The sequence below is a fragment of the Giraffa tippelskirchi genome, chromosome 11, assembly GCF_054371585.1.
Source record: "Giraffa tippelskirchi isolate mGirTip1 chromosome 11, T2T-mGirTip1v1.2.pri, whole genome shotgun sequence".
NCBI classification, from domain to species: Eukaryota; Metazoa; Chordata; class Mammalia; order Artiodactyla; family Giraffidae; genus Giraffa; species Giraffa tippelskirchi.
Window position 1 is genome coordinate 122,895,525 of NC_137285.1, and position 15,425 is coordinate 122,910,949.

Consider the following 15,425-nt stretch of genomic DNA (forward strand, 5'->3'; position numbering starts at 1 on the left):
TGTGTTTAGTATAGCCCCAAATTAGCACATCTGAAATTTGCCTCTAAATATCATTATATTAATATTTCATATTCCTTGTCCATTTGGAGCTTAAAGTATTCTTAATGTTTTTAATGCCGTTATTTGGTTCTTTTCTTACTGTTGATTTTTATTGTCTTTGATATCATTTGCCAGAATTATTTGTCAGGAAAAAAAGAACACTAAAAAAAACCTGAGTGTAATGAAGTTTAAAATCCTTCAAACAATCCTTTAGAGGATGTCACACCATTCTTAATACACATCTGAGTAACTGAGACATAATATCATCTAATGAAACACACTTGTAGCTGATGTATTGTTTTATCAAATTCTTAACTTCAGAATACCTCTGAGGGTGACAGATACGCCCGCTGTCCACTTCCCTCATACCTGGAGGGCTCTGGATATGTGGTAGAGGAGGAGCAAGACTCACAGAGACCTCTTCAAGATGTCTGCTTTCACCTTCTAAAACTCTACAGTGACAGGTAAACCAGTCATGTGTTATAGACGCTTGAGGGCTCCATGAACCTTAGGGAGTTCTTTCCCTTTTATATTTGGTCAAATTGCCATAAGATTATATTAATCACAAAATAAAACAGTAACGGAGTTCAAAGAGCATGGGAACTAGAATTAGAAATCTAAAAATTTACATTTTATATCAATTATATTTTAATAAAAATTTTAAAAAAAATCAAAATTATTTTAATCAACTTTAATGAGATACAATTTATATATATTGATGATAAAATGTGTGGTTTGATATGTTTTAATGTAATGTAACTACCATCACTATCTGGATAGCATTTACATTACCCTCCAAAAGTTCCCTCGTGTCCCTTTGCAGTCAGTCCACACCCCAGACAACTACTGACTTTTCATTATTGTAGATTACTTTTGCTATTACAGAATTTTATATAATTCTGTATGTTATCTTTTGTGCCTGCTTTTTTTTTTTTTTTACCCAACATGGTGATTTTGAGATTTATCCATGTTAATATGTATATCAGAAATTTAATTTTTATTCATTTGTTAGTGAACAATTTTTTTGTCTTAATATTAAGAATAAAGCTGCCGTGACCACTTGTATCTAAGAGTCCCATCAAGATCTATAACTGCTCCAAATCCTCCTCAAAATTTGTTATTATTGGCTTTTAAAACTTTATCATTTTAGTGGGCATATAGTGGTGTCTCATTTTTGTGTGCTTAATAAGAAATTAACATGCTATTATATCTAATCAAATAATTTAAACTATCTCAGAGCTATCTTTTTACCTTACATCAGAAACACTGAGCAGTTTTCTCCAGTCAGAAGTAGTAGTGCACATCTCATTTCAGTTGTTTAAATACTTTCTTTTAAATTAACTACTATACTAATTCTAGAACAATAGTCTCTTATTATGGTAAAATACACATAACTAAAATTGTATTTTAATTTGTATTTCCCTAATACCTAATGATGGCAAGCGTTTTTTCATGTGTTTATTCACCATCTACATATCTTCCTGAAATGTCTGTTGAAATCTTCCCCCCCCCACACTTTAATGGGGGTGTCTAATAGTTCTTTCTTATGTTGTAATAGTTTTTTTTCTTGAGTCAGTTTTGTTCATTTGTTTTTCCTAAGGAATTTTTCTGTTTCACCAAAGTCACCAGATTTATTGGCATGAAGTTATTTGTAACTTATCCTTATTCTTTTTTAATGTCTGTAAGAGATTGAAAAGACAAGCTGCAGATTGGGAGAATATATTTGCAATTCATATATCTGATAAAGAGCTTTTATCCAAAACATGTAAAGAACTCTTTGAACTCAATAATAAGAGAACAATCCAATTTAAAAATGGGAAAATATTTCAAAGATGCTTCACCAAAGAAGATCTACATGTCAAGCCCATGAAAAGTTGTTTAACATCAGTAGACATCAGGGACATGCAAATTAAAGCTGTCATGGGATGCCACTACCCATCAGTTAGAACGGTTAGAATTTTTAAAAGATCTTCACCAAATGTCATCATGGATGTGGAGCAATTGAAATTCTCAACACTGCTGGGGGAAAATGTAAATAATACTGGCACTTGAGGAAAGAGTTTGGCAGCTAAAAAAAAGTTAAACATATACCTACATACGTATGATTCAGTCATTCTACTCCTACGTATTTACCTGAGAGAAATGAAATGTATGTCTATGTATGTGTTGATAGCAGTTTTATTTGTAAAGGTTCAAAACAGGAAACAGCCTAGATTTCCATCAGTAGGTGATTGGATAAGCCAATTGTGTACACAGTTCCATCTCTACAATGGAATACTGTCTCACCAGTAACTGTTGATAACACACAACAGCATGGCGAATTATAAAGTACTTTTATTTAGTTTTGAAGAGATGAGACAAAAATACTTCCCCAAAATATACCTACTGTTTAATTTCAATTTATATAAAACTGTAAAATGCAAACTAATCTATAATGATAGAAGAATCAGCTGTTGCCTGGGAAGAGTAGGTGTAGGGATAGGCAGGAGAGAGGAATCACAGAGGGGCTTCCAGAACCTTTTGGAGGTGATGGGGAGGCTTGTTATCTTGATCTTAGTGGTAGTTTCACAAGTGTATGTATGTGTTTGAATTTGCGAAAATTATACATTCTAAATACGTATTGTATGTCACCTCTTTTACTGTCAAAAAAGAAAAAAGAGGGAAAAAAGCATATATCTCAAGGTGCCACTGTCATAAAAGAAAAAAGAGGAAGAAAAGCATATGTCTCAATGTGCCAGAAACAGAAACCAAAGCCAGACTGAGATAGTAAAGCCTTCTTAGTTTAATTACTCATTCGCACTAGCCATATTTCAAGTGTTTAATAGCCACACGTGGCTAGTGGCTATCTTATTGGTCAAAGCAGATATAGAACATTTCCATTGTCACACAAAGTTCAGTTTGACAGTACTGGTCAAGAAAAACTACTCATTACTTGGTGAGGTATAGGTACTTGTAAAATGTCTGGGATCTTAGGTGAAACGGAAACACTTTGGTTGGTAAATGAACGCCCAAATCTTTAAAGCTTGGGTGTGGGATCTTCATTCTTACTGTTCTTACAGTCTGGGATTTGGAAGTTAAGGACATCACACACCAACTGGTCCAGAATCATTGAGATCCCTGGGCCCCTTGCAGAAGAACTAAAGCAAAAGCCTTAGGGAGACTTTCAAACCTTGGGTACTTGGATTTCTATATAAAGAATAATACCAACTGTAAGCAAAAGGAAGGAAATAACCATAATAACCATCATTAAGACTAGTCAGGTGTTCAGATAAACAGGTGAAGTAGCACTTCAGCAACTTCAGATAGTAGAACAATGTGAAAGATACTAAGGAAACTTAAATTTTTTTAAATGGTTAAGGAAAAGACACTATAATAATGAAAGGGTGAAAGTTGTGAAGACTTCCTGTACCAGGATGGTAAAAATAGACCAAAGAAAGACCAGCAGACTTGTTAGAAGAGCCTGAGAAGGGAAGTTCCTTGGTTTTTGGTAGGATCTGTAATCTGGCTAAATCTAGAGGAGGAAGACTGTAAGGCTTATGATGCTTCTGCTCTAGGGTACTTGCCTTTCTTGTTTTCTAAGCTGTGGCTGAAAGAGTTAACCTATCCAGTGCAGATGGTCTACTGACTGGGTTTGGTAACTCAGCACATTCTCCTTTGCAGGCATTATGACCTCAACCAGCTGCTGGAGCCTCGAAGCATCACTGCGGATCCTTTGGACTATCGCCTAAGCTGGCACTTGTGGGAGGTGCTGCGGGCTCTTAACTATACCCATCTCTCAGAGCAGTGTGAGGGTGTGCTGCAGGCCAGTTATGCTGGCCAGCTGGAGAGTGAGGGCCTTTGGGAGTGGGCCATCTTTGTCCTCCTGCACATTGACAACTCAAGGTGAGTGAGAAGCATCAGATGCACTGGGTGCCTCTAGCCCTACAGGGCAACAAAGGAATCAGTCTAAACACCTATAAAATTGGTATGGGAAATAATTAAGTGGAAGGAAGGATATACCTGGGTGGAAAAATCCCATTAACTTAGGCACAAATTCCTTGAATGTGGTATGTTTAGAATTATGCAGAAATAATGCTGGCTGCATTGCTTCAGTGGATCCGTAAAGGTTGGCAAGGAGTACCCCTTCTTTGTCTCTGTCCACTGGCTTTCCTCCCTTCCCTTGCTATCCATTCCTCAAGTTTGATAGTGTTGTGTTTACCTATTTACCAATGCAGTCTTGCCCAGATGCATAATGTTTTGGTTCTCTGTCCTGAATGAAAAACCAGAGAAACACCTTTACTCCCTGCTGTGAGCTGTATAAAGGATTTTTGTTATTGGTAGCAGCATGGCATATTACTAAGAACAAAAGCACTTAACACAATGCTTTGTTATATAATTTATATAATGCTTTTATATATCTTTATATTCTGTTGTAAGTACTTTAAATATATTAACTTGTTTAATGGTGATAATGAACCTATGAGAGGAGAAGGCAATAGCACCCCACTCCAGTACTCTTGCCTGGGAAACTCCATGGACACAGGAGCCTGGTAGGCTGCAGCCCATGGGGTCGCAAAGAGTCGGACACGACTGAGCGACTTCACTTTCACTTTTCACTTTCATGCACTGGAGGAGGAAATGGCAACCCACTCCAGTATTCTTGCCTGGAGAATCCAGGGACGGGGGAGCCTGGTGGGCTGCCGTCTATGAGGTCGCACAGAGTCGGACACGACCGACTTAGCAGCAGCAGCAGCAGAACCTATGATATAGACATTCTTATTGTCTGTTTATAGATGAGCAGCTCAAGGCATAGGGAGATTAGATAACTTTTGTTCAAGATCACATAGCTAGTAAATGGCTGAGTGAGGCTTTCAACTCAAGACACTCAGAGTCTGTGCTCTTAATCATTGTACTATACTATCTGTCATGCCGTAGGGCATGGAAAGAAGTTGTTTTGTAGTCAGACCTTTCTAAATTCTGGCTCCACCATGTACTCACTTTGACCTAGGGTAAAGCTTACTCATTTTTTGACTTAAAAGATAGTCTCTAGGCCTCAGTTTTTTAATCTGTCAAATCATAATATTAATCTCTGTTCAAAGGTGACTATGAAATTAAAAGAGTAAAAATATAAAGCATCCAGCACAACCTTCCCTTTAAGGAATTTCTCTTTCCTCTTCCTCCTTACCAGGAGGCAAAACGATCCCAGATTTTCCCTCTGAGTTTATTTAAATACACTCTTGGAGAGTTTCACATGGTAAAAGGCTGGCTGATGGGATGATTGATGACTGGCTGTGGGAAAGCAGATCCTGTTTCCTAAAGAGGAGGAGAAAAGGAGGCAGTTGTCCTGAGGCTGGGAGTTCTTAAAAAGCCTAGGCGTTGACGAAAGAATCTAAGATGAGAATAGCTTTGATCTGAAATTAAAATGAGAGATCCTTTGGCCCAGACAAAGAAGAACTCTCTTTAAGTGGACTTAAGAGCAGAAAGAGTGAGTTTAGCCTAAGTCGAGGAGTAAAGAGAAAATGAATTAGGAAGGCTGATGGCTATAAGGGAAAAAAACAGGACCTGGAAGGGACTTTATGTTTTAAAACTATCAACTTTGTTTACTTACAATGACCATGTGGGAGAAAGGGCAGAGAGGAGGTTGGGAATGAACTGCAGAGGACTGCTCGGTGGGTTCAGAATTCCCCTATCTCATCCTTCATCTCCTGTTACTAGAAAGGAAACAAAGAAATGAGCCTGCACACACACACACACACACTCTACTGTATATAAGATGGATAAGCAACAAGGACCTGCTCTATAGTACAGTGAACTCTGCTCAATATTCTGTGATAACCTGTATGAGAAAAATCTAAAAAAGAATGAACATATGTGCATGTATAACTGAATCATTTTGCTGTACACCATTGTATAGTAAACATTGTACAACACTATAAATCAGCTATATTCCAATACAGTTAGAAAAGAGAAATGAGCCAGTGAGGACAAAGCCTTTTGGGAGCAGTGGGCAACCTTCCCAAGAGTATTCATCCTCAGACATTTTTGACCATGAAAATACAATGTGCTTCTGTTCTATTTCATTTTAAAAATTAATGCTGGTATGTCACCTTAAGTGAAGCTTGAGGTGATCCTCTATGGGTCAGGACCTGCAGTTTAGGAGACTGCCCCAGGGGCCACTTTGAGCCATCTGAGGCAGCCTTCTCCATCAGTAAGATGAGATTTATCCCAGCTGACCTTTCCTCCTATAGCACGCGAGAGAAGGCTGTTCGAGAGCTGCTTACCCGGCACTGCCAGCTGTTGGAGACCCCTGAATCTTGGGCTAAGGAGACTTTCCTGACTGAGAAGCTTTGTGTGCCCGCTGAATGGATTCATGAGGCCAAAGCAGTGCGAGCACACATGGAATCCGACAAGCACTTGGAGGCCCTCTATTTATTTAAAGCAGGACACTGGAACAGGTGCCACAAACTTATCATCCGGCACTTAGCTTCTGGTGAGTGCTTCGGACTAGGGTCTATGTCTCCTGGAATCACCCCCAATTCTTCAAATGTCTGAGCCCATGATGAGTCAAGCCAGGGACAGTGATCAGTACAGAGCATGGCAGACTTGAATCAGATCACACTTTGTAAAACTCCCTGTGCAAAAGATGCTTAGTGAGGGTGAGGGGCAGAAGTCAACAGCAATATCTGTTATATCCCCATCTGCCAGGAATATTCTTGTTGTGCATTAACTGCGTTAAGCTCATCGTTTAGGGAGTTTCATTCAGCAACACCAGAGATAGCTATTTGAAAAAGTGAAACCAGAAATTCTTAACAGTTTCTTTAAGAAAATTTTGAAATATCTACTGTAATTCTCAAGTCTAACCCAACATAATTTTCCTTTTCATCATGTCTTGGATTTCTGCCATCTCCTTCCTCTGTACACTTTTGGTCAATATTTTGTTTCTTCAGATGCCATTATTAACGAGAACTATGACTACCTGAAGGGGTTCTTGGAGGACCTAGCACCTGTGGAGCGCAGTGGCCAAATCCAGGACTGGGAAACATCTGGGCTTGTTTACCTGGACTACATTCGGGTCATTGAAATGCTCCGTCATATACAGCAGGTACCTGAGCTCCTTAAACCATGGCCTGGTTTTCTTTTTCCCTGGCCCATAAAGCCATAGAGACAGCCAAAGGCTTGAGCAAGAACTTGAAAAACTCAACAGAGATAGCACTGTTGGTTGCAGCAGGGGTGTTTTGATGAAGCAGATTTAATGTAGCTATTATGACAGCTCTATCAAAACTTGAAGCATTTTTTTGTGACCTATTGCCAAGTAGCGTGTAGTGGACATGCCTAAGACTTGTCCTTAGTCCCCTCCCCTTTTCCACTAGTTTTAAGTGAGAAGCTTTGGGTTGAGGGATCCTGTAAAGATCAGAGATTTAGCATAGATAATTTTTTCATATAATATTTGGCATGTTTTAAATTGAAAGTGTTATGGGGGCATTCTGGTGACACCTGTGGATGAATCTCTAATGTTTTTAGATGTCTAAGATATAAATATATAGGATTACAAAAGAAAGAAATTATATTAAGATACAATTATCAAAATATTAAAAACTTGTGCTGTGTAATAAGTGCTTTATAAGAAGCTCTAGCACTGTAATTTTGAAATACTTAAAGATTACCAACAGCTATAATACCAGGGAAGCCTGCCAATGCAGGAGACGTGGGTTTGATCCCTGGGTTGGGAAGATCCCCTAGAGGAGGAAATGGCAACCCACTCCAGTATTCTTGCCTGGGAAATCCCATGGATAGAGGAACCTGGTGGGCTACAGTCCATGGGGTCTGAGAAGTCAGACACAACTTAGCAACTAAACAACTATAATGTGATAGGAAAGGAAGTGATTTCTGTCTATAACAAAGTCACAGTTCCTGTTGATATCTACATTAATAATCAAGTGCTAATTCTTAGTTGGAATCAGAAGACCTAAATTAAGTGCTAATTTGGGCTCCACCTCTCACTATTGTACTCTTAAGTCAATACCATGTCTCTGACCCAGATTTATATAGATTTTTGGTGCTATGTTGAAGCTTTCTAATTACATGGTTCATGAATGGTGATTTCACAACTTGCCCAGTCCTAGGCCCTGTACACTATATTGCTTTCCTGTTGTGTATTGCTAAGATCATGTCTTGTCTTCAGCAACTAGGCTGGATGGTGGGAACATGACATTGCCAACCAGCTTCTTGGGTTTTCCCCTCCCTCACCTCACTCTTGTTTCAGAGGGCTGCATGGTCAGTCTATGGATAGGATTGGAGTGATGGGAGCTCCTCTTGGCCTAATTGGTTTCCCTGCTTCTTTGTAGGTGGATTGCTCAGGTTATGAACTCGAACAGTTGCACACCAAAGTGACCTCACTGTGCAACCGGATAGAGCAAATCCAGTGTTACAATGCCAAGGACCGCCTGGCTCAGTCAGGTCAGCCTCTTGCCTCCTCTCCCTTCCTGCCTGCTCACTGCCTGTCTTTATAAGTATTATACCCCTGCCTCACCCCTTCGTTTGGTGCTCACTCTGCTCTTTTCTCCAGACATGGCCAAACGTGTAGCCAACCTGCTGCGGGTGGTACTGAGCCTTCAGCATGCCCCTGATGCAACCTCCGACTCAACGCCAGACCCTCAGCGAGTCCCTTTGCGCCTGTTGGCTCCCCACATTGGCCGGCTCCCCATGCCTGAGGACTATGCCTTGGAGGAACTGCGCAGCCTCACACAGTCCTACCTGCGGGAACTGACTGTCGGGAGCCAGTGAGCCCCAGGCTTCTCCCACCACACTCACATGCTCATTCACACTCACCACACAGAGGGCTCCTGCATCGAGTTGATTGCCCTGTTTGCCGTTCTCTGGCTTGGCTGTGGAATCTCCCCTCCCTTCCTGCTGCCCAAGCAGCAACCTCCAGTTGTTCAGGGCTTTCTTAATACTAAACATAGCATAAGGGCTTTTGGAACCCCCAAAAAAGGAGCCAAGTCTCTTTTTACCATCCTCAAGAGCCATACTTTTTTTTTTTTTCCTTTTTAGAAATGGTCAGTAAAGCACCTTTGGCAGAATTCCCCAAAGAACCAGGGAATGCTTTTCCTCCCTCAGCCATTCTGAATCTTGTGACTCTCAATGCCAACCTGCTACCCTGCTCCTACTCCTGCCCTTTTATCCTAGGACTCTTTAGAAGGGGTGGGGCAGGTGCTGGGACAAATGTGTTGACCTAGGACCTTCCTTAACAAGTGAACTATCCACAGAAGGAAGAGAATCTGTCTCTGGAGTAGGTTGATGAGTTACATGACTTTTGGAACCAGGAGAGGGTTGAACTGAGGAAGCAGAACAGGGTCTTTCTGACTCGTTTAAGGTAGAAGTGAGTGCCTGCTATGGAGCCGTGGGGTTTCAAGGCTTTTTTGTTCTTCCTGCCTTGAATGTTCCATGAACACCACAACTTCCCTGTGCAGGAGCCCTTGGTCTCAGACTCCATGTCTCTGGGAAACTCCCAGAACTCATTTTGGTGCCTGGTTTTCAGTCATCTGGCAAGGCCTCCTGCCTGGATTTGCCTGAAGAGTTTCAGTGAAACATGGTAGATCGGGTAGCCCTCCCTGTCCCTCCCATTCTAGCCCAAAGCATTTCCCACCCTCCATGTACAGTCCCAGAAGGTAAAGCCCTCACTGAGGCAGGCAAGAAGCTGAGCTTCAGGGACAGGCAGAGGGCCTTCGCTGCACTGTAGCCAGCTATGGGGAGCCCCAGGTAACCACCGGAGACTGCTGGTGTGCAGGCTATCACGGACAACATGGCCACGCCTGGGTCTTGATGCATGAAGATTATGTAAAGGTTTTTATTAAAAAGTATATATATATATATATATATATAAACGATCTAGATTATTTTCCTCTTTTTCTGAAGCTACTTTCTTAAAAAAAATAAAATGAAATGTTTATAGCATACCTGGTACTGGCTTTCTTTTGTGTTTTTGAGCCTTGCTGTCCCAAGGAGCTTTATGACGGCCTTGTTAAATTTGCAGTCTAAAGGAGGAGACTGGCCATGGGTTAATGAGAGAATAGTTGCAGACTAGATCAAGGGCTAGGTTTTATAAGGGTCAATTTAGGGGTGAGGGGGTTGAGATTGATGAATCCTGACTGCTGTACATTTATTTATTTATATGTGTTTGGACTCCCAATGGGGGATGGGGCAGGGTTTCAAATTGCCCAGTGGAATATCCTTAGTATTCAAAACCTCTTTGCTCTTCTCTGGGGTATTTTAAACCTTGGCACTTCACCTCTCAGTTTCCATTGTGTAAAGGAGAAAATGATCCCTGATATGCCGCTTCACAGGGCTGTTCTTGAGAGGGACCAAATGAGGCTGATGAGTAGTAAGTAGGTTGGTGGGTTGGTTCTGTTATTGAAGGTATGAGCAATTTCCAGTTGGGATTAGGCCCAAGATTTCTGGGACGCTGAGGAGATGAGAAAGCTGAGTAGATCTTCCTGGTAGTTGGGGCTTCCCTTTCACTTGGGCCCCTGAGGACAAGGGTTACTCAGCTGGGAATCTCCCTCCGTCACTGACTGTGAACCTGAGCAAGTGAGTCACGGAGCACTGCTGCCCTTCTGGCAAAGAATTTGTTCTGTTTCCTCACCAGAGGTGTTCTGTGAAAAGTCAATGTTATAAAAGTGGTTAGTCTTTAGAAGTGTTAAGAACTGTGAATATGGACAGTATTTCCTCTTAGGACAGGTTTTTCCTTTTTTTTAAAAAAAAAACACCTCTAAATCAAATATTTATCACTGCAGCTATGTTGCATCACAGAGAATAGACTCACAGTTCAAAGCGAATGATAAAGATAAACAATGCTTCCCTGGTGACTCGTGGTAAAAGAATCTGCCTGCCAGTGCAGGAGACACAGGTTCAATCCCTGATCTGGGAAGATCCCACATGCCACAGAGCAACTGAGTGTATGCGCCACAACTATTGAGCCTGTGTGCTGGAGCCCCAGAGCTGCAACTACTGAAACCTGAGTGCCCTAGAGCCCGTGCTCCACAAGACAAGCCACCACAATGAAAAGCCCACGCACCACAGCTAGAGAGTAGCCCAGCTCGCCGCAGCATCAGAGACCCAGCACAGCTAAAAATAGTTTTTTTTTAAAAAAGATGAAGTCTCTTCTATATTTCAAACTACATTGAAATATATGTTTAAAAATTTAAATTTCTCAAAAATATAAAAATAAGAATTAGTTGTCTCAAAACCCAACAGAGCTGTGGAATCCACAAACTCATACAATGTGCAAAATAAGTATTTCCTCAGCACAATGCTGGAATAATGTCAAAATAATGTTAACAGAAGCCCAGAGATTAAATGCGAGCATCATCAGCCAGCATCTTTTTTAGATGTTTTACTCTGACTCATTTTGTTACTTTGTATTTCTAGAAAATTTCAGATTTTTAATTTGTTGTCTCTTAAAGAACCAGTTCTCAGACTTAATGGTTTTACTGGAGTTCTACATTGTAATATATTAACTTCTGCTTTAAGAATTCATTTCTCCTGCTTTCCTAAAAAAATCTTATTGTAGAAATTTTCACCCATACAAAAGTAAAATGATGTCTTAATCTTAATCTTTACCCCAATTCTTATTCCTACCCACCCCAATGGCATTTCTAAGGGAGATGATCATTTCATCAATACAAAAGCATTCCTACCATAAATTTTTATAAATATAATACCATTGTCATACCTAACACAATTAACAATAATTCCTGAATATTAACTAATATCCTTTGCATTTTCAAATTTCCCCAGTTGTCTCAGAAGTAAAATTTTATTAGTTGATTTGATTGAATTGGGATCTAAACAGGGTCCACATTTGGTTGATAAATTCTCTTTTTAAAATGCCCTTTATTTGATGCAATACCTGAGATGTTCATCCTTTAGTATAGAGGGCTGGGCTTCTAGATTTGACTGACTGTGCCTCTAACCTCCCTTACTTGCTACATACCACTGGTTAGATCTAGAGACTTGATGAGACTCATGGTCCTTCTCATTAGTGGTGCTGTTTTTCATTACTTGGGAAGAATTACTGTCTCGCTGTCCCACTTCTAGTGATGTTTTAAGATTGTTGATTCAGTTGTTCTCAGCCTCATTTATCCTTTATAAAGTTTCCATCAAGCTTCCACCTAATAATCATGCCAAAATTCATTATGGCACAGTCCTTATCTTTTTATATATGATTCAGTATTTTCAAAAGTGAAAGTCACTCAGTCGTGTCTGACTCTTTGTGAACCCATGGGCTATACAGGAATGGAATTCTCCAGGCCAGAATACTGGAGTGGGTTGCCTTTCCCTTCTCCAGGGTGTCTTCCCAACCCAGGGATCAAACCCAGGTCTCCCACATTGCAGGTGAATTCTTTACCAGCTGAGCCACAAGGGAAGCCCAAGAATACTGGAGTGGGTAGCCTATCCCTTCTCCAAGGGATCTTCCTGACCCAGGAATTGAACCGGGATCTCCTGCATTGCAGGTGGATTATTTACCAACTGAGCTATCAGGGAAGCACAGTATTTTCAAAATATAGAGGCTTAAATCATTTATCATTCAGGTGTTTTTTCTATTTTTTCATAATGGCTTTTTAAAAATTACCAATTTTTAGAATTATTTTTTCAAATTAACATTTTCACCCAAAACACTATATATAAGAAATAGTTCAACTTTTTTTTCAGGAGACATACCAATTTTTCTATAACTGATTCAGTCAATTTATGCATGTGCTATTTCCAGGTGTTTTGAAGCACTCTTGAATTTAGCCTTTATTTTGCTCTAAAGGTATTCTGCAAAATGTTATTTTTAAGTGTAATTTGAGTGTAAGACAACCTTGTGCCCCCAAAAGGTTGAATAACTGCTGATGAAAATGGTACAGAAAGAAAAATGAATCTTTTACCCCACATCCATCCCTACACCACCTACCACTCACTCTTGTGTCATGTTGTCCACCTTTGTTTTTGTTTTGCTTGTTTTGGCCCTACCAGGGATCAAACCCATGCCCCTTGCACTGGAAACACGGAGTCCTAAACTCTGGACCCCCAGGGAACTCTCATTGTCTTTCTCCTTTGGCAAGTACAATAACCCTGGATTTTATTAATTATGTACAAACTATTTCTTAAATTATTATATGAGAAAATTCACTTGGTGTGCAATTGTTAATTTTAACACATACAGATTTGTATAACCACCCCACAATCAGGATATAAAATGTTTCATTACCCCCAAAATCTCCCTTTTCCTATCTCTTTACAGTGACCCTCTTTCTATCCCTTATTCCTGGCAACCTGTTCTCCTTCACTATAGTTTTGTTTTTATACAATATAAATGGGCTCATACAACATCTGATTTTTTGTTACCAATTTCTTTCACTTAGTATGTTTTCAGGGTTCATCTGTATTATGTTATTGTTGTTTAGTCTCTATGTCATGTCCAACTCTTTTCTGACCCCATGGGCTGTAGCCCACCAACCTCTGCTGTCCATGGTATTTCCCAGGCAAGAAAGAAAACTGGAGTGGGTTGCCATTTCCTTTCTCCAGGGGATCTTTCCAACCCAGGGATCAAACCTGAGTCTCCTTCACTGGCAGGTGGATTCTTTACTGCTGAGCCACCCGGGAATCCCCATCTGATAGCATGTATCAGTACTTCATCTCTTTTATTAAAAATTTTTTAATAAAGATTTTATTTTTTTTAACGCAGTTTTGGATTCACAGCAAAATTCAGTGGCAAGCACAGAGATTCCCCATAAACCCCTTGCCCCAGCACATGCACAGTTTCCCCCAGTAGCATTTTGTTACATTTGATGAACCTACATTGAGTGCATATCAAAGTGCATAGTTTACATGTGATGATGTTTAGTGTTGTCAGTTCTGTGGGTTTAGACAAATGTATAAAGACATGTATCCATCATTATGGTATAGAGAGTCTTTACCATATAGAGAGTGCTGCTGCTGCTGCTGCTGCTGCTGCTGCTAAGTCGCTTCAGTCGTGTCCGACTCTGTGCGACCCCATAGATGGCAGCCCACCAGGCTCCCCCGTCCCTGGGATTCTCCAGGCAAGAACACTGGAGTGGGTTGCCATTTCCTTCTCCAATGCATGAAAGTGAAAAGTGAAAGGGAAGTCGCTCAGTTGTGTCCAACTCTTCACGACCCCATGGACTGCAGCCTACCAGGCTCCTCCGTCCATGGGATTTTCCAGGCAAGAGTACTGGAGTGGGTTGCCATTGCCTTCTCCGATATAGAGAGTATAGAGAGTCTTTTCACTGCCCTAAAAATTCTCTGTGTTGAGTCTTCTCCCATAGTCACCTGAAACTCCTGCCAACTACTGAACTTCCTACTATCTTCATAGTTTTGCCTTTTTCAGAATGTCATATAGTTGGGATCATATAGGATGTAGCTCTTTCAAACTGGCTTCTTTCATTCATTAATATGCATTTAAGGTTCCTCCATGTCCTTTCATAGCTTAACAGCTCATTTCTTCTTAGCAATGAATACTAACTATTCCATTGTTTAGCTTTACCAGTTTTTTATCCATTCACTCACTGAAGAACATTTTGTTTGTTTATAGGTTTGGCAATTATGAATAGAGCGGCTATAAACATTCATGCATGAACTTTGTGTGACGATAAAAGTTGTTACTTCTCTGGGCATTGGATTCCTGGGTCATATGGCTAAGCATATGCATAACATTCCAAAAAACTGCCAGACCATTTTCCAGTGTGGCTGTGCCATTTTTGCATTCTCACAACCCATATATGAAAGTTGCAGTAGCTTCACAACCTCTCCAGCAATTGGCATTGTTAATATTTTTATTTTAGCTATTCTAATAAATATGGAGTATCTCACTGATATTTTAATTTGAATGTCTCTAATATATAATTATGTTAACCACTTTTCATGTGTTTATTGGCAGTTCGGATCTTTTCTTTGTTTAAATGCCCAAATTCCTTTGCCCAGTTTTTTTTCTTTTGTGTGTGTTCTTGTGTTGTTTTTAAATTTTTTGCTTATTTTAAAATTTGATATGGTTTATTATTGTTCAGTTTTGATAAATTTTTATATGTTCTGGATACAAGTCCTTTGTTGACTATGTGATTTGTAAATATTTTCTTCCAATCTCTAGCTTGTTTTTTCATTCTCTTAATAGTGTTACAAACCCTGCCTTTTAATTAGTGTATTTAGGCCATTTACTTCAATGTAAATATTCAAGTTGACTTTAAGTTTGTGAAGTGAAAGTCGCTCAGTCGTGTCCGAATCTTTGTGACCCCATAGACTATAAAGCCCATGGAATTCTCTAGGCCAGAATACTGGAGTGGGTAGCCAGCCTTTCCCTTCTCCAGGGGATCTTCCCAACCCAAGGATCGAACCCAGCTCTCCCGCAT

At 40.1% G+C, this 15,425-nt stretch overlaps 1 protein-coding gene across 11 annotated transcripts in view; it reads left to right on the forward strand.

Annotated features, from left to right (window-relative positions):
• The window catches only part of NUP98 (nucleoporin 98 and 96 precursor), an 85,021-nt gene extending 75,914 nt beyond the window's left edge, over window positions 1-9,107 (forward strand). For all 11 annotated transcript variants that reach the window (XM_081539289.1, XM_081539291.1, XM_081539295.1 and 8 more), the window contains 6 exons: window positions 361-503; window positions 3,700-3,921; window positions 6,267-6,508; window positions 6,966-7,120; window positions 8,364-8,475; window positions 8,585-9,107. In XM_081539289.1, the coding sequence (XP_081395415.1) occupies window positions 361-503; window positions 3,700-3,921; window positions 6,267-6,508; window positions 6,966-7,120; window positions 8,364-8,475; window positions 8,585-8,802 (1,092 nt within the window). In that variant the 3' untranslated portion in view covers window positions 8,803-9,107. The remainder of the gene's footprint in view (window positions 1-360; window positions 504-3,699; window positions 3,922-6,266; window positions 6,509-6,965; window positions 7,121-8,363; window positions 8,476-8,584) is intronic.
• The last annotated feature ends 6,318 nt before the right edge of the window (window positions 9,108-15,425 follow it).